Consider the following 27,955-nt stretch of genomic DNA (forward strand, 5'->3'; position numbering starts at 1 on the left):
GTACCTGCATTCCAATATGGCGTTTCGAAGAATGCGGGTAAATAACTGTTAGATTCTGTGCACTTGTTTTCCGAGGATTTAACAAATTTTCACCAAAATCTGAAATCTGTGCAACGGGCCGTGATTGAGTGCCATTTGTTTTGTAAAAGTCGGCGTGATCTGGTGACGATGGTGGAAATGATTCGGTTGTGATTTAAAAATTAAAAGTGATTTTTTGCGTGTTTCAGTGAGGATGTGCAAGAAAATCGAGTTTTCCAATAATGTCTCACAGGGATTTTACGGAGGTAGGTACAGGATGGAGATTTCAGGGTTTTTGAGAGAGGATAAGCGAAATGAGGTTATGTGAATGTATAAATTTCTTTACGAGTTGTATAATTTTGTACCAGATTGTGAGTCAAGATTGGGGGGCTTCTTATAAGGGCGAATCAGTTGAAATAATATTTTCTGGGGGGTAGAGTCGACGACGTCTGGAAAATGTTGTTTTCGCGGTGATTTCAACGCAAAATCAGAGAATGACCCCGGCATTGAACTCTCCAAAGTCACCAACAAAACTTGACAAAATTGATTTTTAATTTTCATTTTAATTGCAAAGTAGGAGAGGAACATAAAGGAAACGGTCTAGTTTTATCTGATTTGGCGTTTGACAAATTATAGCGACAGGTCGTCAAAAATGTCGGAGATAATAAACCGAAGACTAGTTCACACTGGAATTATTTTTTAATGACTTAATTATATCCACAGTGGATTCTCTTTTTAAAACAAAAATTTTACTTTACGGCAGGATGGAATGTAACAAACATATTTTGCCGTTTACAATAATAACGGCCTAGGCGTTTTCTTCCCATTTCATTTCAAACTAAAGTTGAAGTAATGTTCTTCGTAACTACTAATCTTCTATTTCATAGTGACAATGCCCTCAAAGAATGCTCTTAAAAAACTCTTTCATAAAATTTAACATGAAGAATTCCAAGTCGCAGTCTTGATTTGTATCTATATCGATATAAAGTAATGAAAAATGACTTTATTACAAGTATAAATGTGTTTTACGGACACTAAAATATATACTTAGATTTACAATCGGAGCTAAATAGTTCTCTCCCCCTGCTTAACTTTTGAACCAGGCAAGATAGAAACATGGGACAAAAAATGAATGAAATGGTATCAAGTTTACTGTTTTACAACTTAAAACTGAAGCGTCAATCTGTAAAGAAGGCACTTTGAAATTTCAAATAGCAAGAGAGGTCGTGTGATAAATTATTTGAAAGGTCTTTAAATTTTAATAGTAATAATAAATTTTTAATAATAAAAATTTATGGCAGATGTTAAAATGACCTTTCTCTCAAAAATATGAAAAATTTTAAGTTTTGAGTTGAAGCTAATTGGTTCTGTCTTGCAAGAACAATGTATGCCTTGGTACTTACATAGGAGTTCTTCTAGAAGTGGGTGTAGTAAGTGGCGTCTTGTCAGGTAGTGCAACCGCAAGAAATCACATCGTTACATGGGGTTTTGATGTTTCCGTCAGTGATTTATGCAAGGCCATCAAAACCGATATACTTACACCCAATAACTCATTGATATACCTAAGTGAATATTTTGCGTACATTTTCTTTTACATAAAAATAAAACAAGGAGCAGATTTCGACATCCATTCCACTGAAGTTTAGAGTAAACTAATACCGAGCGATCATTTAAAAAATAAATCGAGTTTGCTTTGGAGCCTATGCTATAGCATGGGTTGCCATAGGTAACACGCCGACTCGATTTATTTTTTAATTGATCGCACCGTATAATAATTTAATACTTCGAATATGTACAGGGTGACTTTGAAGGTTGTGCAGATATTTGAACATGTGATAGAACCCCACAAAAAGTAACGATTGAGCCAATAATGCCTTATACCTACAAATGTTGATATTTTTCGACAAAAAGGAACTACACTGACCGGCACAAAAAACGACTCACTTTGAATTTTATTAATATAATTAAGTAATTCATTGTCTTACAACATTTTTTTGATATCATGTTGTATTGATAAGTGTTATTTAAGTAATGTTTTGCTAAAGAATATCCGGCAAACAAAACATTAAACACAGCAAATAAAATTTTAATGAAAAAAAATAAAAGCAATTTTTTAGAAAAAATTTTGTTATGAAAAATTGCCAAAATTTGAACAGCATTTTGGATTAGTATCTCGTATTGTCAAATTAAAGTAGCGCAAATTTTCTAATAATTTATTTAAACAAAACAAGTCGGTTGCCATGGTGACCATAGCACTCCAGATCATTGAAAATATCCCAATTTATCTACACTCACCTCCAAAATTAACGCATCACTTGTATTTTTACGGTTTTTTTGAAAAGTTTTACTTTAAAGCAAAAAATTGTTATACACACTGAAAATTAATAGAGGAAAAACATAGGTCATTCTACAAGAGTAAATAAAATTTCCAGCCACTGTGTACAAAAATGAGCAAAAGTATCGTTTTTGCTCAATTTTTAAATTTACTCGAAAATAATTTTTTAGTAACAGTTGAAAAATTTAATCAGTATTGACATCAATCTTCATTTACTTTTAATATGGGTGATGTTAGGAACAACTTCGCATTTAAAAAGTCCGTGCAAGTGGTTTTGTTAGCCCAGAATTAAGAGAGTCGGAGGATTGTAGCATATCACTTTGGTATGAACCAATCTACCGTATCTAAAGTTCTAAGAACACATCGGGAGACTGGACGGCACACAAGGAGGCGGAAACAAGGCCGAAAACGGATCACAACACCTCACCAGGACCAATACTTATGATTAATAAGCATTAGGGAAGGGTTTCTCACTACTCTCCGACTTCAAGATCGCATGTTAGACAATATGCACTCCGCCTGGGTGAAAATACTGTTAGAAAATGACTAAAGGAGGATCAGATACATCCGAGAAGACCAGCCACTAGATCCAAGTTAATTGCAGCTCTTCAGAGGGCCCGTTTAAACTTTGCATTAGAACATGTCAATTGGGTCGAACAAGATTGGCGCAGAGTTTTGGCCTTCGATGAATCCAGGTTCTGTCTATACAAGTCTGACGGACAGGTAATAGTGTATAGACGACCTGGTGAGTGATATGCGCAGTGTAATTGCGTTACTAAAGAGAGTTTTGGGGGAGGGTCAATAATGGTATGGATAGGAATATCTTTAGACGTAGCTACAGAGCTGGTGGTTTTAGTTAGACGCAATTTGAATGCACATCGATATAGCACGAACATCTTGGAACCTGTTGTTGTACCTTATGCCCTATTCGTAGGGCAAGACTTCATTTATATGCACGATAATAGACAGCCACATATTGCAATGGTAATTTCCGACTAATTTAGGACTATTGAAATATCAGTTATGAAGTGGCCAGCACGTAACGCTGACCTCAACTCAATCGAACACTTATGGGATAATATGGAAAAAATGTTACAGGCAATGTAAGGACGTCCAAATGACTTCAGTCAGCTAACAAGAGCACTTCTGGATATTTGGCAAAATATAGGCTAAAATCATAACAGAAACCTCATTTTTAACATGCCACTACGTTATTGAGCTACAATTAACGCTAGATAAGATTTCAGGAAAATAATCTTTAAATTTCGATGGTTTTCTTGATTTCTCATTTTTACTCGTGATGTTACCTTTTCGAATTTTTGTATTTTTTTTACATTTATGTGCTCTTTTTTGTAAGAAAATGTGTTGAAAATATTTCCCATGGTTCAGCTGTTATTGTTGTTGACATATTTTTTTAAATATTTCAAAACTTGCTTTTTTAATTAAAAAAATCAAAGTGATGCGTTAATTTTGGAGTTCAGTGTATAATAAAGGGAAATAAGCACAAATATGATTTCAAGATCATTTATTAAAGAAATCATAATGAGTCGTTTTTGGTGCCGGTCAGTGTACAATGTTTCAAAAAAAGTTTGAGAGCCACTGAATGTTATGAAAAAATGGGTCAAAAAAAAATCACAGTAGACTTTTTGTGTTGTCATTTAATTCAAAATTAAGTCACTTTAACAAGAACATCAATCTTAACCTCAATTTAAATCACAAATGTCATTCATCAACCTGGAGAAAACCGATATGGTTTTTGATCTATGGCGAAGCGCCTGGACATTCAAATCTATTGTGAGAGGTTGCCTCAAAGGATACTTCCCAATGCACGAACCTTTGTAAACGTTGTGCAGCATCTTCGTGATTTCGGTCGTTTCTAACTGAATAAGCGTGATCTTGACCGCCAACGAGAAGATCGCATTTTGGTTGCAGAAGAAGGCATTCCTAGCGAAATCCAAGAGCGTCACTTCCAGCACTAGTCTGGCTACGTGTGGACAGGTATTATCCTGCTGCAGAATGAATTCTGGACCCATATTCTGTGCAAACGGTACCACATGTGGTTTTAAAACTTCGTCTATGTACCTCCGAGCAGTCATAGACCCCTCACGAATGACCACGAGCTCCGTGCGTCCATTGAAAATTATCTCACTCCAAACCATTATGGACCCTCCTCCAAATGGAACCTTTTCTTCTAGGGTCTCGTCTAAATGCCGTTCCCCTGGGCGTCTCCACACTCGAACTCGTCCATCAATGTGAAGCAACCAGAATCTGGATTCGTCAGTGAAAAGCACTGCTCCAAGTTCCAATTAACATGTTCTTGAGGAAATAATCCTGTTGCTCTAGGCTGTCCAGGGCTTAAAGGGGGTACTTTAGCTGGTCTGCTCGCGTTAAACTCATGTTCATGAAGCCGGTTCCGTATAGTTTGTTTTTCTGGTTCCTGTCGTCTCTACCATCTAATTTTGGAGCGTCGTAGCAGTACTTCTGCGTACTCTGATGGCCCAAAGCCTTATCAAACTGTATTCTCTCTCGCAAGTTGCCCTTGCATGAGGGGAATAAGGTTGTCTTCTATATATGTCATAGATTTGATACCTTATTCAGGCCCTATTTATGGCAGCGCGAGTAACATTTATCGTAAGATTCGGGCTACTTGCGGTCTGTGGCAATCTGAATCTTTGCTAAGAACACTCCACGGCTTTGTGGCCTATCAAGCACATCAACGTTCATGTTGCTTTTTTCACAGTTGCAACGAAATTAAAGAAGAAAATGTATAAAGGCATTTATCTCTTTGGAAAAAAATTGCACTTTTTGGGTTTTTTTGGGTTCAATACACCAACTGTTGCTAAGATAACTTTTTTGCTCCAAATCTCGACACTGTTTACTAAGCGGACGCAAACTTTTATCGGTGTCTTTTGTATCAGAAATAAAATTTAACACAACAAAGAAGTGGCTCTTTTTTGTTTAAATTAGTTATATGTGGTCCAGAGAAGACGAAAAAGGCATGTTTTGTGGCGCTTAATCTCAAACAGACAGGTTATTTATGTGACGCGCTTAGTAAATTAATCTTTACGGGCGCGCTGGATTTTGTGGGACGAGTGACGAAGGAACGAGTCTCCATAAGCCAGTAAGCCCCGTAAAGATTAATTGCTAAGCGAGTTGCATACAAGCTTTTATTTCTACCTTCAGCCTTTAAACATCTTTTTTTAATTGTTATTTATGTTTATAAAAAGATGATATTTGTAATGAAAGGCGGTGGCACAATGATACCTACGTCGTCATGGTGTTGAGACAAACAACAAAAATACTGTCAGAAGTTTTGTGAAAATTGTTGCAAAAAGAAAGAATCGCTTTAATCCCGATGAAGACTTTGAAGGCGATTTTCTTGAAGTGCAAGAAAATACCCACGGTATGAAAATGACTTTCGAAGACGGATCAGAATGCATTATTAACGTATGTAATTGCAACAATTGATTTGTTTGTGTTTATAATAAACTTTTTCAAACATTATTTAATTAGTTTTGATTAATTATTTTTGATGAGCATCGTAAAATATTACAGGGTTCTACCCGTAACTACTCCTTTACTTAGTTACCACAAATGCCTGTAAACTGTCATTTACTTAGAAGGTGAAAATACAATGAATTGCAAGGAGGACATGTAATATGGTTATTTCCGTTTACGTATCTTCCATCTGAAAGTGGTTTACTTTACCATCCGAAAGCCCCATGAATTTTGCTTTACAGCAGTTTGTCAAGTATAAAAAATTAGGTCGTGTTATCTTTGGCAAGATTAATTCCAGAATATAAATTCTAACGTCAGGTAATTATTTATTTATAATACAGTTATTAAAAACACAATTATTAAAAACAATTTGAAAATCTGACAGGAGTAGCATGCAATTTTAATCATTTTTGACTGATGACAGAGTAGCAGGACGTTTTAATTGCGATAAACATTTTTGATTAGATAAAAGCAAGCGCTCTGATTGGCTGAACACGCACGTTTGATGTACGTGGGAAGTAATCATATACAGGTGTCCCTAAAAAAAGACGAGTCCATAACTCTCTTATTTATCGGTGGTTTTTAATTATTATTTATACACCAAACTAGCTGACCCGACAGACGTTGTCTTGTCCAAATTTCAATACCTAAATTTGTTTGTGATCGTTTTGTGAATTTGTGAAATGCTGGAAATGTGTGATGTGCCTGGAATGTGATCGAGTTAGAACCATGCGGTTTTGTTCCAGAATTTGTTCCACAATTTAATTAAGTCAGAATTTCATGTCCAAACAAATTATTTATTTTCTTCGATTAAATTTGAAATCACCTCAAGCAATTTTATTGGGTGATTCAAAATGATTGTCAATAAGTATTGCAACTATGTACGAAAATGTATGTGGCAACTGTGTGAATGGGATAGAGTTGACATTTGTATGACATTTCATTAGCGTGCATTTGATTTTTTTAATTCCATTACACATTGATTTGACAACTTTCAAAATTGCGCGACTATGAACTGTCAAAGAAAACTCAAATCTATCCTACCCATACAGTTGCCACATAAATGTAATTTTATTTTAATTTACTGGATTGCGTTTTTCCAGATTTTTCTTCAAATCTTTCAGATTTTTTTTCAATTGAAAACAAAAAAATAAGCATCAAGCAAATATGTAAAAATTATAATTTTTGAAATTTGTCTGAATTTTCCAACTTTCCTTTAAAATTGTCCCGATTTTTTTTCCGAAAACTTATCCAAAACCAAAAAAGAATTACGCATAGCCATCGTTCGAATCCTGAGTTATGGTTTTGAGTTCATACAAAAAAGCAGTTTCAGTTTTCCCCGAATTATTTTAATTTAGTTTTTCTAGATTTTCCTCCAAATCTTCCAGATTTTTTTTTCTATTGAAAACATTCAATTGAGTTATTTCCACCCCGGGGCATATCGAAAAAAAAAAAAGAGAATTAATATGTATGTCATTCCTATCGTCAGTTATGATCGAGAATGCATAGAAAAATTATCATTTTTGAGGTTTGCCCGAATTTTTCCACTTTCCTTTGTAATTGTCCCGATTTTTTTTTTCCTGAAAACTTTTTCACGACTATAAAACAAAACAAAAAAAAAAAAATATGTATATCCATCACAAAAAGCACTTTCAGTTTCTCCCGAATTTTACAATTTTCCGGGCTTCCTTTTCCAGTTTTTCTTTACATAAAAAACCCATACGGATTATTACGAACATTAAAAAAAAATTTGCCAATTTTTTTTTCTTTTTAAACCACCCCTGTATTAAAGCGAACAAAAGAAAAAAATAAATATTCAAATCGGTCAAGCCGTTTTTGAGTTTTAGTGAGACTAACGAACGGCGATTCATTTTTATACATACAGGTGTCCCAGAGTTGCGAAAAAGCTCCATAACTTGTTTGTTATTACAGATATCAACTTTTTCTTTCTTCTAGATGATAGCTACGCTTCGACTGCATATTCGGAAAATATTGCCGTATATATACAGAGTGTCCAGATATTATAAAAACACTAAAGTTATGTTTTTTTAAATGGAACCTACCCAGTTTGATTTAATTTTTGCATTCTATGTTAAATTGTGAATCAAATCTACAGAGATCGTTTTTACTTATCTGCCATCGTTTTTGATCAGTGGCGCTTTTTTTACTAGAATTCCGAATTGCAGGGGTCCTTTCGAAAATTCATACCTTCCAAATCGTTGCACATAAATTAAAATAATTGACGGTGTTTGATTCCTGAATGTTTGCCGCATCTGTTAAGTGTTTACTCAATAACGTGTTTAGTCGCATATGCCTACTGCGATTTTTTAAATATAACAAACTAAAAATTTCAAAAACTCATTTAATTGAATTTGACATTCATTTTGACATAATAAATTTGGAATTTTATTTTTACATAATTTTTTTCACGAAAAAGTCCTACTAATCAGTAGGGTAATTTTTTTTACTATGAAGTCAATTTGATTGGTCTAGATTTGAAAAATGCTGCAATTTAATTGGTTAAAAATTTTCGCATTGGATCGTCATATCTTCAAGCGGTCGAAAATCGCGCCTTTGTGTATCTCCATAGAAACGGTTAAAGTGGCATTTTTTTTCTGAGCGGAGTAGGAATATTTCAAATCCTAGGAGTAGAAGTGTCCACAGGGATTTGTCACGATTGATTTATCAATTACACGAAATATTTATCATTTATCATGTCTGACCGGCGCTTGTGATATGATGAAATCACCAACTTGACAATGAGAGATATCGAAGATTTGGGCTCTGCTATCTTAGTTAAAGTTCAGGATACTAAAATTCATCATTTTGGAAAAGTTTTATCTGGAAATTTGCAGAAAGTACCTACGAGTACATTGCTTGAAGATAAAATAGTATACAGGTGTCCCAGAATTCGCGCCCATCCCTTGAAGGGGGTGTTCTGCATTAACTTCTGAGTGATAATCTGCAGAAAAAAATGTCCAGGTTCCAATGGTTTAAGAGCTAGAGGACGATTAAGTTGGCCAATCAGAATGCTGTTTGAAGGGGAGTTGGTTATCAAAAGAGAGGGAGCTTTGGAACAAATGTTACATGGAGGTGGCATGAACCAATGGTATTGAAATGAATATTTTTAAACTGACATTTCGACACTTTTTAAACGTCAAAAAACGAATCTGATTTTTCAGTAAGGTTTTTAATGCTTAGTGGTTATTACAACTTTGATTACTTCACAAATTGACACCCTGTATGTCATTCAAAGTAGAAGGTCTTTTTGCGCTTCGCCCAGTTGTCGACCTCGACTTTGTCTCGGTCTTCAATCTCTGGGCTTAGCACAAAAAGACTCACTTCTACTCTTAATGATATAATCTACTAGTTCCGTGAGACCATTTATTGGTTGATTTGGTTTGTCAAAGTGGCGCTTCAAAATTCAATACAGAATATGAAACTGCGAGTTAACAGTTGAATCAAACACCTGGCTTGGATACAACTGTTAACTCGCCGTTTCATACACTCGCAAAAGACAACTGACACCTGTCAAAGAAGGAGTCATCTCTTTTTCGCTTAATTCTCTTTAATCAAAAAGTCATAGGCAGTTTGTTGACTTTTCATTTGAACAGCCGTTATAATAATAGGCTATGAACGATAACATCCTGAAACAAAACCATTTAGTAAATATCATGTTATTTCCAAAGACAATAATTATCCAAACTTTCTGAGAATTTAACGCTAAATTATTTCCGCTTCAGCGGTTTGATTTTATTTTTGACAAAATACACCGTAATAAATGTTCAGTGGTTTTCCCACACTAAAATTCGCTAACATCATATTTATTAAATACATTTTTCACAGATTTAAACTAAACTGTTATAGAGTACACCTAATTTTCTATAGTGTGAAATGCGCTTACATTTTTTGTTAATGATCAATATCAATTTTGACAAACAAACCGCCTAATCTAACCGAAAACGCGAAAGTGCTCATTCTTTCCAAATTAGAAGAAGGGTGGTCGATCCGGAGGGTAACCCAGTATTAAAATAACATCGCGAAGAGCACCATGCAGAGGATAAAACAGACAATATTATGATGTTCTAAAATATCTGCGACGTTTTATGTTGTCAAACTTACCTAACCTATTTAAAAAAATGACGTTCAAATTTCAAAAAGGCATCTTTACATGTGGAAAAAACTGTAATAAATCGACTTCTTGATTTTTCAGGTGTACTCTATAATTTTGAAATTAACTGTACCTACCTCGGTTAATATTGGTTGGGCTACCCTGTTAAAAATTTCTTAATGATGAATTCTTTCATATTTGCCTGACAATTTGTCTGATCTGAATTTCAGAGTGTCATATAAAAATGATTTTAGCAAAAAATTTGGGAAAATGAAACTTTGGTAGCATTGAAAACTTCATTATGAATTGTAGTTGGTCAATTTTGTGTTAAAGAATCGATTGTAATAGGAAACTTTGGAATTTATGTACACATAACACCATTTTCAAGTTCTGCGATTGCTACAACGGATCTAAAGATAATTTCATCGAGAATTTTGAAGTACGCATATACGTAATTACGAGTAGATATACTCGGATTGTAGTGGTGTTGTTTATAACGCGACCCGGTTCTCTTGGCATCTTTTTACTCCAATCTATTTGGAAAAGAGAACAAGGGAACTGTATCCAGACTAGGATTTACACATTTTCTCGCAATTTTAGATTAAGCTGTTGAGATGAGATATGATGTTATATTTATAATATAATGTATTGTTCCTAGCTTTCTTTTTTAGTTCTTAACAATATTTAATTATACGTTTAAAGTAATTTGGTTGTAAAAAGCTTATAAGAGGGATTTATGGTACATCACATCTAATACAACTAAATCGAGAAAGTAGATAACACCACCTTTGGCCTCATCTCCCGATTCTGATATCTTCGCTTCAGTAGTCAGTACCTACGTGTTGTAGAAATGATCACAAACTTTTTACGTACATTTCAGCACGGGAGGTTATCGGAGTGCTAGCTTTCTATTTCAAATCGGCTTGAATAGTAGTTGGTCGTGTGTAGTTTTTTCGGTACGGCACATAATAAACTTTCACAGATTGCAATCCTTCTAATTGTGCATGTTTATTATGTAGTTTAGCAACAATCAGTTTTATTAAAGTGCCAATTCCGGTTTTTTCACATTCAGGATATCTCTATTTGAAATATTGTTCTGATCAATGAAACATTTTTCGTTTGCTTCCATTTATTAGTGAGATTTGATGAACTAAATTAAGGCATGCTCAAGTAGGTGGCTAGTTTCTGTTTTTAAAACAAAACGACGGTTTAATTGAAAGTTATTATTTAAAAATGACTAAAAATAAGATAGATAAAACAAATTGTTGCGTTTTTGGCTGTAACACGTGCCGAACAAACGAACCAAAAGCATCTTTCCGTTTATTTGCGCATTGTGGCTTAACCATAACATGTTTTCATCGAAAATGTTTTTGGTTCGAAATAGGAAAGTGCTTTATTAATGGGAAAACCGTCATTTAATTATACGAGGATTTGTGGAAAATACAAAAGAAAACCACATTTGTTAAATTGTATTTTAAGGTTATATCGGGTGTATCAAAAAGGACGGACACCAAAGAAGATACACAATTTAGGGTAATTAGGGAACAGGAAGAAATTTTTTTTTTTGGTTTTGCCCTTTCGTTAACGCGCAAGAGCTTTTCGAAGTTACAACTAAACTATATGCAAAACTAAATAATCCTGTTATTGATGTGGAAACTTAGTTTATGTGCCAAATCTCAAATCTCAACAGATATCCAAAAATTGTGACAGTTTTCAAATTGTTTTCAAAATGAGTTTTACCTAAGATGTATGTTTTACTGTATTTAGCTCTTGGTGCCGCAGAAGATACGTTTTCCTAACGGAAGGCATCCCAGTGTGAATCTTAATTGGCGTTTTGACCAACGATTAAGAGAAAAACAAATAACCATGACAACACAACTACATACGGTAGTTTTTAATTACCTATTGCGTTGCTGCCATTTTCATTTTCACTTTCTGAGAGTTTTTTCTTTAACTGAAAGCTGCAGAACAGTTTTGGGTACAAAATCGGGGTCTGTGTTATGCTATGCTATACTACTAAAACGGCTGTCCGTCCTTTTTGACACACCCGATATTTTGAAATTACCCACACAGTTGCCACATAAAAAGTATATGAATTCTTCCACAATTCTTAAATTAATACGGAAAGTATACAGGTTCTTTTATAAATAAACAAAAATCTCTTAAATGGTAACTGCTACGTCCATTAGTAATGATGTTTTGAAATATTTCTCTTCCTAAATTTCATCCTTCAAGAACTGGAGGAGTCGAAAAATAACCGATGAGGCATCATGCTCTAAATTAAGTGTAATTGTTATATCAAGTTACTTTGTATTCAAAATATATAGTTAAATCAGTATCAAATTCTCCTACTGATCAGAATTTGAGAATTTTCTCCTGTGTGAACGGATTTTGATAGATGTCACAACTTGTCAAACCGAAACGTCAAACTAATTTTAAAGATTTTAAGCGATTTGGAGCCTTTAAGTGTCTCGTCGAACAAAAAAAACGTTGTATTCAACTCGTTCGTGTGTAAATTGGGCCTTTTTTTGGCACTCGTGGGCCAAAAACCCAACTCATTAAATAAACTACTATTTCCGAGTTCTACATGAAGCCTAGTAGCTCGTGGTTAAAATTTTGCCGCGCACTTCAGGGACACTCTGTATTTGTGTAATCGAATTCAACAAGCTGCAAATAAAATAAGACATAACCGTTTGGTTTTCGAAAATATTAAAGCGTCTGAGGCGTGTTGGGCTATGCTTGGCTCAGAATGGAAGGCAATTTGAACACTTATTCGTTATTAATGTTTTTTTATTTGTTTAATTTTTGAATTATTGTATTTCGTTACTCCGGCAATGATTAAATCTTTCAAATTTGACAATATGCAACTTTTTAATTTTTATGTAACTTGATTTCGTATTTTTGGCATCAATTGTCTCGCCTCTTCCATTGGTTGTAAAGTACGAATAGTGTAACTTTTAAATGAAGATGTTTAGGATTAGGAAAGAAGAAACAACAAATTATGATGAACTTTTTGTGGGCGCTGTCATTAAAGAGATTTTTGTTTATTTATGAAACAAGTGTATTAGCGAATAATTTTCTAAACATTTAGATAAGTGACTAATGCTCCAAAGTAATTTTCCTTTTAGTACCTGTTTCGTCAATAATAGTATATTATGTTATGAAGTTTTATGTGCTGCGGCTAGTAGATTGGCTGCCGAACGCAGTGAGGCAGACAAACCGGCCGAAGCACATAAAACCATTTTTGCTCCGAATAACATATACTATTTTTTCTTCAAACCTTCATAACAAATTATTTAAGACATGTTAAGAAATCAGGTAGGATTTAGCGAGTTTACTTTACAGCCGCTCATCAGCGGAGATAATAACTTCACGGACGCCCTCAGCGGAGATAATAACTTCATGGACGCTCCTCAGCGGAGATAATAACTTCACGGACGCTTATCAGCTCGTTAGATGCCATGACAATGAAGTGACACTTTAGCATTATCAATGCAGCAGTGCAATGTCATATTTTACGGACGTTTAAAGAAAAAGTAAATTTCTTAATTGTTAAATTTACTTTCTCATAAACTTTGTAAATACCTACGTATTTGTTTAAGCATTCAAATTCATGAAATCTACCTTCATAGTGAAATATGACATTTATTTATATTTTGATAATAAATCAGCTTCACAACGTAAGACGCGATGTTCTTTTGCACCTTCTAATCCTTTCCACAACACAGTAAAGTTTCTGGTACTCGTAGGATGAGATTTTAGATAATTTATAAACAAACATTTTTATTATCCGATGTACTGTTATGTTAGTAATTTGCATATTTTCTCTTCAAGTTAATTCTTGCTCTCTGTAAACGTACAGGATGTTATAGACTTATTGCAAGAAATGAACTTAATTACTTGTCGGCAATTACGCAATGTTTTGTATGCACAAGTGCATGCGTTATCTGGATAACTCAAATGGTCACATTCGAAAATGCAAAACAACTAATAAACTCGACTCTGCCAATCGCGTGCTTCCAAACAAAGTGGTTTGCGGAGGTTTGGTGATAGTCTTAAAATGTTAGTCATAAAGTCACTAAAGTACATAGATTTAACATATAAAAATTCTGACCTAACCTTGATTACTCTAGTAAGTTTAATAGTTATTTGTATATTTTTTGGTAACCGTGATGTTTCAAATAAAAAAAAAAATCGTTCAGAATTCCGAAAAAAATCTATGATTGTTGTAAGAAATATTATCGATTTTTCTTTTTTGCAACGGTCGTGATGAATTCAGATGAGGGCATTCCATCTGTTCCGTTCATGAGAGAGGAATATATGTAATAAAATTCTTGACAATTATAAATTCTATAATCTTTCTTTTAGTGTTTGTTTTTTTCTGTTTTTTCTGACGAAAAACATTGCCACACCTACCGTGCACTGAGCTTATTTATGCAAAATGCAGGATCATACTAATGCGATGATTAAAAAAACATCATCTTGGTTATAATTTCTTGCTGGATGGCTGTCTTTCACAACCTTTCTGTCTACATCACGGATATTTTTTCCGCTAAGGCTTTTTAAAGAGGCTTTCGTTTTCAATGGCGTTCTTTTCTAAACGCTTTTTTTTAAATCTTTTATTATTTTCACAATTATTGTGAAACTGTGACAACTGAACGGATTTTGCTAATATTTTACTTGAATAGAGAGAGATTAATTAACTAAAGACTTAACAAGCCACTGTGCAAAAGTGATTAGATCCGAAATCTTTGAACCTTGATGTACGAATATATTCTAAATACAAAAATTCATTCAAATTATGATAAACATATACAGGGTGTATCTAAAATGTGTGTGTTAATTTTAACACACAGCAGACCTTGTTAAATGAAACGTTTTTTCTATTTGAATTTTTTACGAAAAAGCGTTACAAATTGATTTAAAATTTGGAATAAATTAGCCATCAAAATGTATACTCACCTATGGGTAAGAACTAAAATTTTCTGTTGTGATAGAAACGAACCCTTATCAAAAAAAGTTACATTGTTATAGAAACAATTAAATAATTAAAATTATAAAAAAAAACAGAGACAAGTTAATCGCAAAAAACGACTCGTTTGGTAAAAATAGGGGGGCAAAACATCTTGGAAAACTTTTGCGAATTTTGCAAAATGTTAAGAAGAAAAGTTTCATAAATTGGCGAGTTCTTCCACTGGTTAAAATTAACACACGGATTTCAGATACACCCTGTATGTATAGTTGTAGGTGTAGCATAACAAAATAATTTGTGTGTCTAACATTATTTAAAGCATAAATCAAAAGGTAGACAGTATGGGGGTGCTTTATTGCCCCTAACATAGAAATAAAAGATTATGGACATTTAAATAATTTTATTGCTCAATGTAGTCACCTGAAGATACTCTTACCTGTGATGTTATAAAGTGCTTTGATCTCTTACAAAAATATTCTTTTGTTAGTGCCGGAGGCCACTCATTTACCTGGTCCAAAAAACATGTACCAGGAAATTGTTCTTTTAATTTTGACGATAAGAAGTAGGTAATTAAGTGTTCGGAGCCAGATATGGTAAATAAGGAAGTTGCTCCAATATTTGGAATAAATTTTATGTAAATGTAGTCCAACGTTTTTTTTTTTTTTTTACTGAAACGGCATACCGCGGATCAATTTTCTCTTTCTTTTTCCTTTCTGCCATTGCCTACTGTGACAATTAATTATATCAGTCCACATAGGTATGCGACAACTAAAAATCAGAACAAAGGATTTAAAGAGTGGATATTTCCAAAGCACCTGATCCGATTTGTTTCAAAAGCAGTAGGCCTTACCGCTTCCTTACTGTAATGCGTCCCATACACGCTCCGGAAATCCTCAGAGGAAAAACTGCGCAGTCCAGGCCTTCCGTATTTCCGGAGCGTCTGTGGTAGAAAACTGCGCGGATTTGGCGGAATATTCAGACGGCTGGAAAATGATGTAAAAGTAAGAAAACTTTTTGTAACGGCCCCTTTTAAATTGGTGCTACTCCTTTTCATTATATCAACTATCAAATTACAACAACAAAAGTTATAACGGTTTTTATAATTTTAAGAATAAAATTACTTTTACGAAAAAATTTTTTTTAGCAAGAAACTTATAATTGAATTTGAAAAATTCCAGTCGATTTATTCATTTAAACGCAGAGTGATATTTTTCCTCACCAACGCTAATGGATTAGATATTTAATTCTATTTTAGTACTTCTTTTCCATCTTTGACAATTTACCATTTTCATGTATAAGTCCTATTCCCATTTTTTTTCTACAAACGTGATTACATACTTTTGAAATGTTTTGCTACTTTGAAATTTTAATAGAGTTAAATTTGTGTTAAGGTTGAACCGGAAGGCACGTCGGAACTACCTGCAGCTAATCGAGCCCTCTTTCTGGAAAAGGTATCATTTATTGAACTGTACAGTCAACCAAATTTTATTTTATCTTCAAATATATATTCTTCAATTATACTGATGTAAATTTTGTTGTAAAAATTTGACAATTGTATGTCATAAAATAAGAAAAATATGTGAAAAACATTTACTTGATCAATAACAGGAAAGTAGTCTTGACTAGTGACAAATATCTGTGTATGTAAAAGCATTTCCATATTGTTATATTGAAATGCGATTATAATGCAAATCGGCACTTTAAAAAGGTAATAACATTATGAGTCTACCTTCTAATCCTAATCGATTTACCAACAATGGACAATACTCACAACCTTGTCATAACCATTAAACGGTTCTCATTTGTAATCTCATAAACACAGATATTTTATATTCATTTATAATACTGCACTTAACCTTGGTGTTAATATCGCAATTTGATGTGAAGTAAAGTTTATGACCCTTTCTTTCCCAGTTATAAGCCTCAAGCTGCTTTCATTTTACGTTTAAAAAATTGTTGATTAGCTTGTCGTACCATTAAATAAATAATAACATAATAAAGTGACAATTAGAAAATTTTGACGAATCATCAATTCTCAGTTAGTGAGACTCTGCAGTGTTACATTAAGTAATTTATTGTTTGGCCGTTGGCGCTGCAGAGACCGTGCTGTCATGTTGACAGCAGATGTGTGGATTAGATTACTTTGTAGAGTTTTTCTGATGTGTCTGTCTGGAGGCCCGTATTAATGGCGATCCAAATTTCTTATTAGTCCTTATTCTAGCGTTTTCTAATTTAATTCTTATTGGACATTTTAGAAATAATATTTGTGTATGAAAATTTTTTTGGAAAATATACAAAAGTATTAATTTAAATAAGAAACATGACAATGACAATTCCAATATTGATGTATTAAATCAGAAAATAATCAAAATGTTCACAATTACCAAAAAATAAAATTTGGTTGATTGAACATGCTACGACTCTCTTCATGGTTACTCAAGTGCTACATTTTAAGGTCAGACAATCCAATACCGCTTGTCAAAATGGAGACTTTGTCACAGCAGTTGCTTTGTACACCGACGCTCTGCAGCTCGATCCCACCAACCACATTTTGTATTCGAACCGTTCCGCCGCCAAACTAAAACAAGGCCTTTTCGCTCAAGCCCTCCAAGATGCGATCACGGCCAGAGACCTCTGTCCGACCTGGCCTAAAGCGTACTACAGACAAGGAGTTGCTCTACAATGCCTCGGCCGACACGGAGACGCCTTGGCAGCTTTCAGCCAAGGCCTTGCCCAAGACCCCACTTCGCAGCAACTACTGTCGGGTCTGGTCGAGGCCTCTATCAAGTCGCCTTTGCGCCACAACCTAGAACCCACTTTCCAACAACTAGAAATCATGAAGCTAGACCAGAGTCCCTTCGTTTTAATTTCCGTCGTCGGACAGGAATTACTGGCAGCTGGTCTCTACCATTCCGCAGTTACAGTATTAGAATCGGCTTTAAGAATAGGGTCGTGTTCGTTGAAATTAAGAGGTTCTGTGTTTAGTGCCCTCAGCTCAGCTCACTGGGCACTAAACCAGCTAGATAAAGCTATAGGGTTCATGCAACAGGATTTAGCTATAGCTAAAAGCTTGGGTGATACTGCTGGAGAATGTCGGGCTCACGGTAACCTGGGTTCAGCGTACTTCAGTCAAGGTTCTTACAAAGAAGCCTTAACAGCTCATCGATACCAGTTAGTTTTAGCAATGAAGTGCAAGGTTTGTGTGTGATTTTTCTTAGGTTTTCAATTACACAAGGTTGTCGTAGGATACTCAAGCGGCTGCTGCTGCTTTGACGTCGTTAGGCCACGTATACACTGCTATTGGTGACTACCCAAACGCGTTAGCTTCTCACAAACAGTGCGTCCAGTTGGTCAAACAAATGGGTGATAGGTTACAAGAGGCTAGGGAAATAGGCAATGTTGGAGCTGTGTATTTGGCAATGGGCGACTTCGACTCGGCTGTTGACTGCCACACGCAACACTTACGAATAGCGAGACGTCTAGGAAATCAGGTTGAAGAAGCCAGGGCTTACAGCAATTTAGGCTCTAGTCATCATTACAAACGAAACTTTGCCCAGGCTATAGTTTATCATGAAAAAGTTCTCAGACTGGCGCAGGCAATTGGTGACAAGTCGGTAGAAGCTAGAGCCTATGCCGGTTTAGGACATGCCGCTAGATGTGCTGGGGATTACGTTCAGGCAAAACAGTGGCACGAGAGACAACTCGATGTTGCTCTAGCCACAAGAGATAAAGTAGGAGAAGGAAGAGCTTGTTCTAATTTAGGAATAGTGTATCAGTTGTTAGGTACGTCAAAAGAACTTTAGTCAGACTCTATAAATAGTTTGTGGTCTTTAGGTGAATATGACGCCGCTCTAAAGCTACACCAAGCTCACTTGGCTATAGCTAGAAACTTACAAGACAGAGCTGGAATGGGCCGAGCCTATGGCAACATTGGCAACGCGTACTCAGCGGCGGGTTTCTACGAATCAGCAATCAAATACCATAAGCAAGAGCTGACGATAAGCAAGGAAGTTCACGACAGAAGCTCTGAAGCGAGTACTCATGGCAACTTGGCTGTGGCATATCAAGCTCTAGGGGCTCACGATATGGCTCTATTGCACTACAGAGCTCATTTAGGTATTGCCAGAGAGTTGAAAGATACTGCAGGAGAAGCGTGCGCTCTATTAAATTTAGCAAACTGTTTGAGTTCACGATCAGAATTCGCAGAAGCCATCCCGTACTACGAACAATACCTTATGTTATCTCAGGAGCTTGCTGATGTTGAGGGAGAAGCCAAAGCTTGTCATTTTCTAGGTATTTGTAATACAATTTAATCGTAAATAGCTCTGTAATTGCAAATATAATTCAAGGATATGCCCACTACTGCATTGGTAACTACAGAGAAGCTGTAAGGTATTACGACCAGGATCTAGCCTTAGCCAAAGACTTACAAGATAAGATGAACATGGGGAGAGCATACTGCAACCTAGGCTTAGCCCATTTGGCGTTAGGTCAACTAGAGACATCCCTAGAATGCCAAAAATACTTTTTAGCAATAGCTCATATGACCAACAATCTACCTGGTAGTGGAGTAGTGCTGTATTGTTATGATTTTAATCGTAATTCTTTAGGTAAATTTCGAGCTCTGGGCAACATCGGAGACGTTCTAATAAAAATGGGCGAGACTGAGGAAGCTGTCAAGATGTACCACAGACAGTTAGCCTTAGCAAGAAGCAACAGAGATCGGGGAATGGAAGCAGCTGCATGTGGGGCCTTGGGCATAGCCCACAGACTCTTGAAGCGTCTGGACAAGGCATTAGGCTACCACACGCAGGAATTAACGTTGAGGCAAGAAATGTCGGAGCTTTCCGGCGAATGTCGTGCCCACGGACATTTAGGCGCGGTTCATATGGCGCTGGGAAATTACACTCACGCCGTCAAATGCTACCAAGAACAACTAGAACGCGCTCAAGAACTTCAAGATTGTGCCGTCGAAGCTCAAGCCTACGGTAATCTAGGAATTGCCAGACTGAATATGGCTCATTACGAGGATGCAATAGGATATTTCGAGCAGCAGTTAGCAACATTAGAAAGACTAAGTTCTGCGACCGCTCAGCTCGACAAAGGAAGAGCGTTTGGTAATTTGGGCGATTGTTACGATGCTCTAGGTGATCCTGAAGAGGCAGCCAAGTGCCACGAGCAACATCTGGCAATTGCTTTGAAATTGAAAAGCATCAGGGACCAGGAAAGGGCGTACAGGGGGTTGGGCCAAGCACAGAAAGCTCTAAGCAATCTCCAGCAAGCTCTAGTGTGTTTGGAGAAGCGACTAGTCGTAGCTCATGAACTTGGAAGCCCCGATGCTAAAGCGGCCGCTTACGGGGAGCTGGGACAACTCCACGCGACCTTGGGCAATCTAGAACAGGCGATTTCTTGTTTGGATCATCAGAAGGCCATTGCCCGGGAACTAAGTAAATTGTTTGCCAGTTCTTGTACAAAATTATTAATTGCTCTAATTTAGACGACCAAATAATGGAAGCTGATTCGATTTGTGGTCTGGGTACGGTTTACCAACAAATGGGTGAGTACAGCACGGCGTTAAGGTATCACCAAAACGACTTGGACATTGCCGAACAACTCGGAATGCCGATGTTGCAAAGCAGAGCCTGTGGCAACTTGGGTAAGTTTTGCAATTTGCCGATTACCACACACTCCCCTTTGTTTTATTAAACAGGAGCAGTTCATGAAGCTCTTGGTAATTTGGAGCAAGCAGTGCGGTACCAAGAACAACACTTGTCCATCGCGGCTAGTACTAACGACCAATTGGCGAAAACAGTAGCGTACAGCTCTCTCGGACGAGTTCACCAGCTTCTGGGAAATAGAACACAAGCCGTGGCTTATCTCACTCAAGGTCTATGTATCGCTGAAGCTCTAGGCAGAAGAGATGAAGAAGCTCGCATACGGAACCGTCTCGGGTTAACTTTGTGGTCCAATGGCGACCTAGACGGAGCTCAGAAACAGTTAGAGGCTGCGACGCATCTCCTAGAAACTATCCGGCGTGAAGCTAGGAATACACCTGATTACAAGTTATCTCTGTTTGAATTGCAATCATCCAGCTACCAAGTGTTACAGAGGGTTTTAGTTGGCTTAAACCGCCAAGATGAAGCATTGGTAGTGGCCGAAAGAGGAAGAAATAGAGCTTTTGTGGATCTTTTGTTAGAAAGACAAGGACTTAATGACGGAAGGAGTAAAAATAAGCATAACAGATTCGACGACGTTATCACCAATAGTTTGGATCAAATCAAAGATATAGTAAATCGACAGAGAGCGTCTGTTCTTTACTACAGCGTAGCAGCTGGTTTTCTTTACGCGTGGTTAATAGTTCCTACTAAAGGAGTTGTTAAATTTCATTCGAAATGTTTGAACGAGAGTAATGAACAAGAGACCTGTGATAACAACGACCCAATACCAAGCGGAACAGGCATTTTAGAAAAATTAGTCACCTCAGTTCGTGATAGCTTAGGAGTGGAATTGTCACCATGCACCACCATCGCTGAGGATCAGTACTCTGATGACACTCTCAGTGAAAGAACAGGTTTTCTTCGAATGGTTAACCGTCAGCACCTGCTGAACAGTAGCAACTATTCGTTGAGTTCTTTGTTCTCTTTGGGGAGTGTCGGAGGTTCCGTGGCTTCGTTACAAGGATCCACTAGATCCAGCGCCAGTGCTCAAGGATCAACAAGAGTCGCAACGAGACAAGCTTGGAAAGGTCCATCCTGTCTCCACGCTTTGTACACTCTACTGATCCAACCCTTCGAAGATTTTCTTCCAAGTAAAAGTAAGTATTTTACTGGCAAGTTTAAAACTACAACAACCAATTTCAGCATCGTCTGCTTTATTTGCCCTACGGGCTTTTCGATTCCTGCATGTATTTTTAAAATAAAAAAATTATAACATTTTTCTTTCTATTCCCCACTCCGCTCTTTCTACATCCTTTCCTCTTCGATATCTCTTTTATCCATCCTATCTCTCTTCAGTCTTCGCTCAGTATTTCTTCCCGCTCCTTTCCCTCCCTCTCATTTCGCCGTTTCTGTTCCACATGTGCTCGATCGTCTCACTTTCCTCGCGGGACATTCTGCACCTTCGTTCTTCTCCTTCCGCCCAATACCTGTTCTCTCTTTCCCCGTTCCCACATCTGAAACTCGCCATCATTTTTCTCTCTCTCGCACCCTCTCCGGAATTTCCTCTGTCACACTCCCATACTGCCTGTTGTAACTGGATTCTCTGATTCTATCTCTTCTCTCTTGCTTGTCCGTGTCTTTGTCCCTCTTGCTCTCATCATTCTTTCTTCTGCTCTCATTCTTTCCACTTCCTCATTGGCATACCCGTTCCTCCTGTGGTACTTCTCTCTTTCTTTCTCATCCGCGTTCTTTTTATCTTCTCTATAGCACTCAGGCAGTATCCTGCCCTCTTCCTTTCCGCCCATTCTGTGCTCAAACTTTGCCGCTCTCTTTCCCGCTTTCGCTCCAAACTTTCTCCCTTTTCTTGTCGCTTTTCTTGAATCCCGAATTTAACCTTGTTATGATGCCCCTGGCAAGTCTTCCCTTTTTCTTTTCTCTTTTTGCCCCCTCACCTTCCCATTGGAACTCTTTTGGTAGCGACTTTTCTATTTTTTCCAGCTCCGTTCCTCAACCCATGTTGCTACCAGACCCACTATCTCGAATTATCTTACGTAGTCCCAAAATTCTTCTCCTTTTTTATTTAATTCCGGTATTTTCCAGTATAGTACCCCCACTTTTGCTTCTCCCCTCACTTTCGTTTCTTCTTCCTTGTGTTCTCCTTTGTGCTTCTTTTCTGGTTTCCATTTTCTTTATCCATCTACCTACCTTTTTCCTTGTCCTTTGACCATTACCGTTGTCTCCGTTTTCTTCATACCATCTTCCCTCCTCCACTGAAAAACTTCTAGTCTTCCCCTTTCTTCATTCTATCTCCGCTGTACCCCCTTCGCGATGGATCGTGTTTTTTTTTTGTAGCTCTCGTTCTTATCTTATGAGATCGTTATCTACAGGTGTTTCAAAATTCCGAATTCAAAACGTGATAGGGAAGGACCCAGTGGAGCTCGTAAATACTCAGAAAAAAAAATCGCTCTTCCTGAAGAAGATATAAGCACTTTAATTTTGTTCAATTCATAGTAGCACTGTAACAAAATACTACGAGTATTCTAGCTATGTTGCCGTTTCATTTTTAAGAACCATAAATAACAATAAACACTGAATTTTTCAGCCTGCATTTGAAAAAAAAAACGCAGTTCAAAGAGTGCACCTTCAGACCAATGTATCTTGGTGGGGGGAGTCCCGATTTTTTTTTTTAATTTCCATATTTGGACTACCGAAGTGATCCCCTACAACACTCTGATTTCGAAATTCCGGAATTTTAAGACATCCTGTATAAAGAAATATCTTCTCTGTTTCCTCCTTTTCTCTCAGTTTTCCTTTTTGTTTCATCATTTTTTCCTTCCCACTCCACTCTTCCATTTCCGTTAGTAGTTGATCCTTGTTTATGTTGTAGCAATCTTTGACTTTAGCTTCCTCTATGTCTTCTTTTATAAACTTTTCTATGTCCTCTTTGATCTGCTGCTTACTCTTTCCTTCACCTCTGCATCCAGTTATCACTATGTTATTTTTTCCTCTTCTTCTTTCTTCATTTTTAATTTTCCTTTCCAGCCGTCAGACATGCTGTTTTTCTCTTCCTCGCATTTCTTTTCTTTATTCTTAAATTCTTTCCTTTTAGTCGTTCTATTTCTGTGTTGGTCCTCTCTTTGCGCAGCTCCTTTGTTTGATTTTTTATTTCCACTTCCATTCCCTCCAGTTTTTCCAGTATATTTTCCATTTCCGTGCCTGCTTTCTTTTCTAGTTCCGGTGATTTTGCTGTTTTCTTGCTTGTCCTAAAAACCTTCTCTTCCTCCCCTTCACGTTTTTCTGTTCTGCCTTTCCCTATTCTTTTCCTTCTTTTCTTGTCTTCCTGGATGGTTTCTTCGCTCATAGGCTTGCTCTTTGTCTCCTAGATGTCGCTGTTTTCCGTTTATTTAATACTTCTTTTATTTTGAGTGTTTTCTTCCTCCCCATACCTTTTAACCCCTTCCTACCTTGCTTTGGTATTTCTCCTCTTCTTCTATGTTAGTCTCTCTAATTTTCTCTGCCTCTTTCTCCCCTTCCGCTTCACTTTTCACCACATGTTGCTCAATCCGTCGGTAATACAGGAATCCAATTTCAGCTTCGTCTACCAAGGACAATACAAACCGCCGCGAACTTATTCTGGTTCTTGAGGGCGATCTGTATCTCGTCCCTTTCCCTGTGCTTCGCTCTTCCAGCGAGAATTCCGAATACTTGTGCGAAAGATTCTCGCTTTTGATCGTACCAAACGTGTCTTCATTACGTGGTGGTCGCACTAGAAAACAGGAAGGCGATCAAGCGGTTAGAAGCCTAATTGTAGGCAATCCGAAGCTTCCAAGCGCTGTCACAGAGCATTGGGGTTGGAAGGACATACCTCAAGCCGAGCAAGAGGCCACGATGGTTGCGGAACTGCTTCAAGCGCAAGTTTTGCTTGGCAGTTCTGCCACAAAAGAACAAATTTTGAACCAGATACAAGACGCGGAATGTGTCCACTTCTCTACGCATGTTTCTTGGAAATTATCGTCGCTAGTGCTGAGTCCGGCTGAAGTCTTGGACCAAAGCCAGGCAAAGAGATTGTACTTGAGCGACCCAACTGAAGAGGACGAGAGTAGTGAGCTTTCCACCACAGCTGAACTACCTCCGCTATCGGAGTTTCTCTTGAGTGCAGCCGATATTTTATCGTTGAGACTGTCGGCACGATTGGTTGTGGTAAGTCAATCTTGTAAATCATTTGTTTTTGTTTCAATGATTACGAATCAGGTGAGTTCGTCTCACACCCGTGACCAACAAGGCTGGGCCACTTCTGACGGATTGGTGGCTCTGGTACGATCCCTGTTGGCAGCAGGAGCTCAAGCTGTGTTAGTGTCGCTGTGGCCGGTTCCAGAAACTGCATCCAAGATTTTACTCAGAGCTTTCTATTCAGCTATGCTGCAAGGCACTAGAGCGGCTAAGTATGTATTTATCTCGTTTGTTCTCTACTTTACAATCTGTCTCCAGAGCTTTAGCTGAAGCCATGCAGACTGTGCAACACACCAAACACTTTGCTCATCCAGCTAACTGGGCTGGTTTTCTATTGGTGGGATTGAATGTCCGGTTATCCAATAAAGTAGCGATGATGGGTCAAGCATTATGTGAACTCCTTCAGATACCTGACAAGTGTAGAGATGCCTTGAGAGTGACGCTGCATTTGGTGGAAAAAAGTCTTCAACGAATCCACCGAGGTCAGAAGAATGCCATGTACACTACTCAGAAGTCCATTGAAAATAAGGTTTGTAGTAGAAGAATTTAGACGCGGTGTGATGCAATATTCTAGGTGGGCTCTGTGAGTGGCTGGAGGGAACTGCTAATGTCAGTAGGATTCAGATTTGAACCCGCCTCTAACGGCATACCTAGCAGTGTCTTTTTCCCTCAATCTGATCCCGATGAGAGGTTGACTCAATGCTCAGCAAGCCTTCAAGCTCTTTTAGGCTTAAGTAACACATCGATCCACGCTTTGTCGAAGCTGACTCTCAATGCTGATGTTGCTGACGATATCATAGGTGTCATACAATCGGCATTAGCTCAGTTTTCTGCAAAGGGCTCCGATACGGATAGCGTAGAAGTAGCTCTCAACGTCAGGTCAGTTCCAGTTAGTTTTTCCGCAGCCATCTACATTGTTTTTTGAAGGTTATGGCGTATTCCTGGCTGTCACGAGTTACTGGCGTCACTAGGTTTCGATTTATCTGACGTTGGACAAGACAAAGTAACCCTGAGAACTGGAAAACAAGCGAACAGGCGTAATATCCAGTTTACTCTGCAAGCCCTCTTGGCTCTTTTTGGTATTATACTGGGAACAATTGCAAATTCGGTTTTAACCCTACTTTTGTAGATACTCAAGAGGCGCCTAAAAGTCTCACCATAGACTCATCCAGCAGCTTGGAGTCTTTGGCTTCTGTCGATAATGATTTTTCTCATTCTGACAACGAGCTAAACATGTGTTCTGCACCCAAATCTCCTCAAAATAAGCCCAGAATGCCTCCAACTTTTTCTAGAACTGTGCTACCAAGCAAACGTTTAGGTGGAGCTTTCACTAGTTACGTTAGACGTCGAGGTGAACCAGACGGTCGCACTGCCAATCCAACAGACACCACCAAAACAGTTCTGGACAACAAAACTAGAAAGAATAACATCAGCAGACCTGGAGAAACTGAAGCTGCATTCACGCCTAGTCCCCCAGTCGTTCTACAACCAGAAAACCAGAACATGGCGTTGTCACTAGCGCACCAGACAAGAATCAAGAATCTTTACTCGCAAAGCGACGGCAAAAACGATCATTTAAGACCTGACAGTTCAAGTTCTGCAAGCTCGGTTACCGACTGGGACAACGGACACGCCACCGTTCTACGGCGGCAGACGCAGAACCAAATTCCGCCACTACCGCCATCTAGGAGCAAACCTCTCGTGGATCTCTCTCTCTACAACAATTTACCGACGAGGATGTTCGAAAACAGTTCTGACAGCGAACTCGAGAAAATGGAGGCCAAATTGTTCAACACAACGATCCGAAGCAAAATCGGTTACAGGAAGTCGAGGAACGCGATGTCGACCTTGGATCGATTGAGTGTAAGAACTGAGCTGACACCGCCGCAAAATATGGTGAATCAGAGCAGCAGCAGAAAACCGATCACACTCCCCAGCGAAGAAACTCTACCAGCTAATGAGAGACTACTTTACTTCTCTCCAAACGACATAGATAACACTCCACAGAAGATGAAAGCGAGCGACAAAGACGAAGCGGCTCAAGAACTCAGCAAGAGCGATGCCAAGAGCCAGTCGACCACTCTTCACGATACGATTTTAGCCACGCAGTTGCGCCACATCAATCGGGAGTTGACGCCTACAATTTCCGAGGTCTATCACGAACGGAACATCGGGCTGGGACTAGCTCCGCCGCTTTCTAAGTTACTCTTGAATCAAGCTTCCAGCTCTGCTCCCCAAACTGACGGCAGCGTTCTCGAAAAAATAACTCTAGGGATTCTGGAGGAGTCAGACGTGGGAGAGGAGATGAAATCGCACCAGTGTATTCGCTGCAAAATGGAAGATTGCGGATGCAAGGGTAAGGCCAAGCCTTGGATGTCGGATGGAGCAGGCGGACTACAACAAATACAGAGTTCGGATCTCACCACTGCGGATATTCTCGAAAGAGAGGTGAAGAACAAGAAAGGACTGCGGTAAGTTTGTAGAGTTTTGGTGATGCATATTTGACGGTAAGATGGACGCAGGTCTGAAACCAAGACGAAAGAAAATGAGCCGAAGAGGTTGTCACCGTTTTCGGAGATGTCTCGGAGGGATGAAGGCGACGGTCGAAGCATAGCCGATTCGAACTGTTCCAGCTATAAAAACACACAGTACCTTAATTATCACACAGGAGATAAGAAAAAGCCTAACGCAAAGGTTAGGACGCTTCATCCCCCCATTGCGTCACAGAGAAGAAACAAACAGACATGAAGTTCATATTCATTCTGAAGACTGATTCGTAATCTGAAAAAGAAATAGTAATGTCAAAAGTAGGACACAGTTCAAAACGAAAACAAGTGCAAATTATACGTGTTGTATGAATAAGAAAAAAATAAATCAGAGCTATCAAGACAGATCAATTTTAAAACAAACATTTTTTATGTTGATGATTTTGATTTATTTATTTATTATTATGATTATCCTCTGAACCGCGTAATAATTCGTTGTATTTATTACTGATAGCTCTGTATTTGTTTAATGTGTATAATAAAATTCAACAGTTTTATTTATTTTTATATGTATGTAATCATTCTTGTGATCTGTTGCAATAACAAATAATTGTCATAGTGATAAAAGGTAATAAATGTAAAATTTTA

The 27,955-nt window shown here is 37.7% G+C and overlaps 1 protein-coding gene across 4 annotated transcripts; it reads left to right on the top strand.

The window, feature by feature from the left end:
* Positions 1-27,955, top strand: LOC138128052 (tetratricopeptide repeat protein 28). Of its 4 annotated transcripts, XM_069044251.1 has the most exons (17): positions 1-171; positions 228-284; positions 16,326-16,385; positions 17,390-18,130; positions 18,180-18,717; positions 18,769-19,227; positions 19,284-19,499; positions 19,545-20,381; positions 20,432-20,590; positions 20,645-21,748; positions 24,184-24,791; positions 24,843-25,033; positions 25,080-25,350; positions 25,396-25,700; positions 25,749-25,900; positions 25,951-27,292; positions 27,344-27,955. In XM_069044251.1, exons 2-17 carry the CDS (start codon positions 261-263, stop codon positions 27,567-27,569), a joined length of 7,233 nt encoding a protein of 2,410 aa, XP_068900352.1. In that variant the 5' UTR covers positions 1-171; positions 228-260; the 3' UTR covers positions 27,570-27,955. The 4 variants fall into 4 exon arrangements, with proteins under 4 accessions (XP_068900352.1, XP_068900351.1, XP_068900353.1 ...); XM_069044250.1 differs by having other exon boundaries at positions 1-284; XM_069044252.1 differs by having other exon boundaries at positions 1-284; positions 19,284-19,496.

Source organism: Tenebrio molitor, chromosome 4 (genome assembly GCF_963966145.1).
Source record: "Tenebrio molitor chromosome 4, icTenMoli1.1, whole genome shotgun sequence".
In the NCBI taxonomy this organism is placed as follows: Eukaryota; Metazoa; Arthropoda; class Insecta; order Coleoptera; family Tenebrionidae; genus Tenebrio; species Tenebrio molitor.

Coding starts and splice junctions, on each gene's coding strand:
- LOC138128052 (XM_069044250.1), top strand. CDS start 261: ATGTCTCACAGGGATTTTACGGAG. Junction 16,386..17,389: donor GAGCCCTCTTTCTGGAAAAG/GTATCATTTATT, acceptor CTACATTTTAAG/GTCAGACAATCCAATACCGC. Junction 18,718..18,768: donor AATAGTGTATCAGTTGTTAG/GTACGTCAAAAG, acceptor TGTGGTCTTTAG/GTGAATATGACGCCGCTCTA.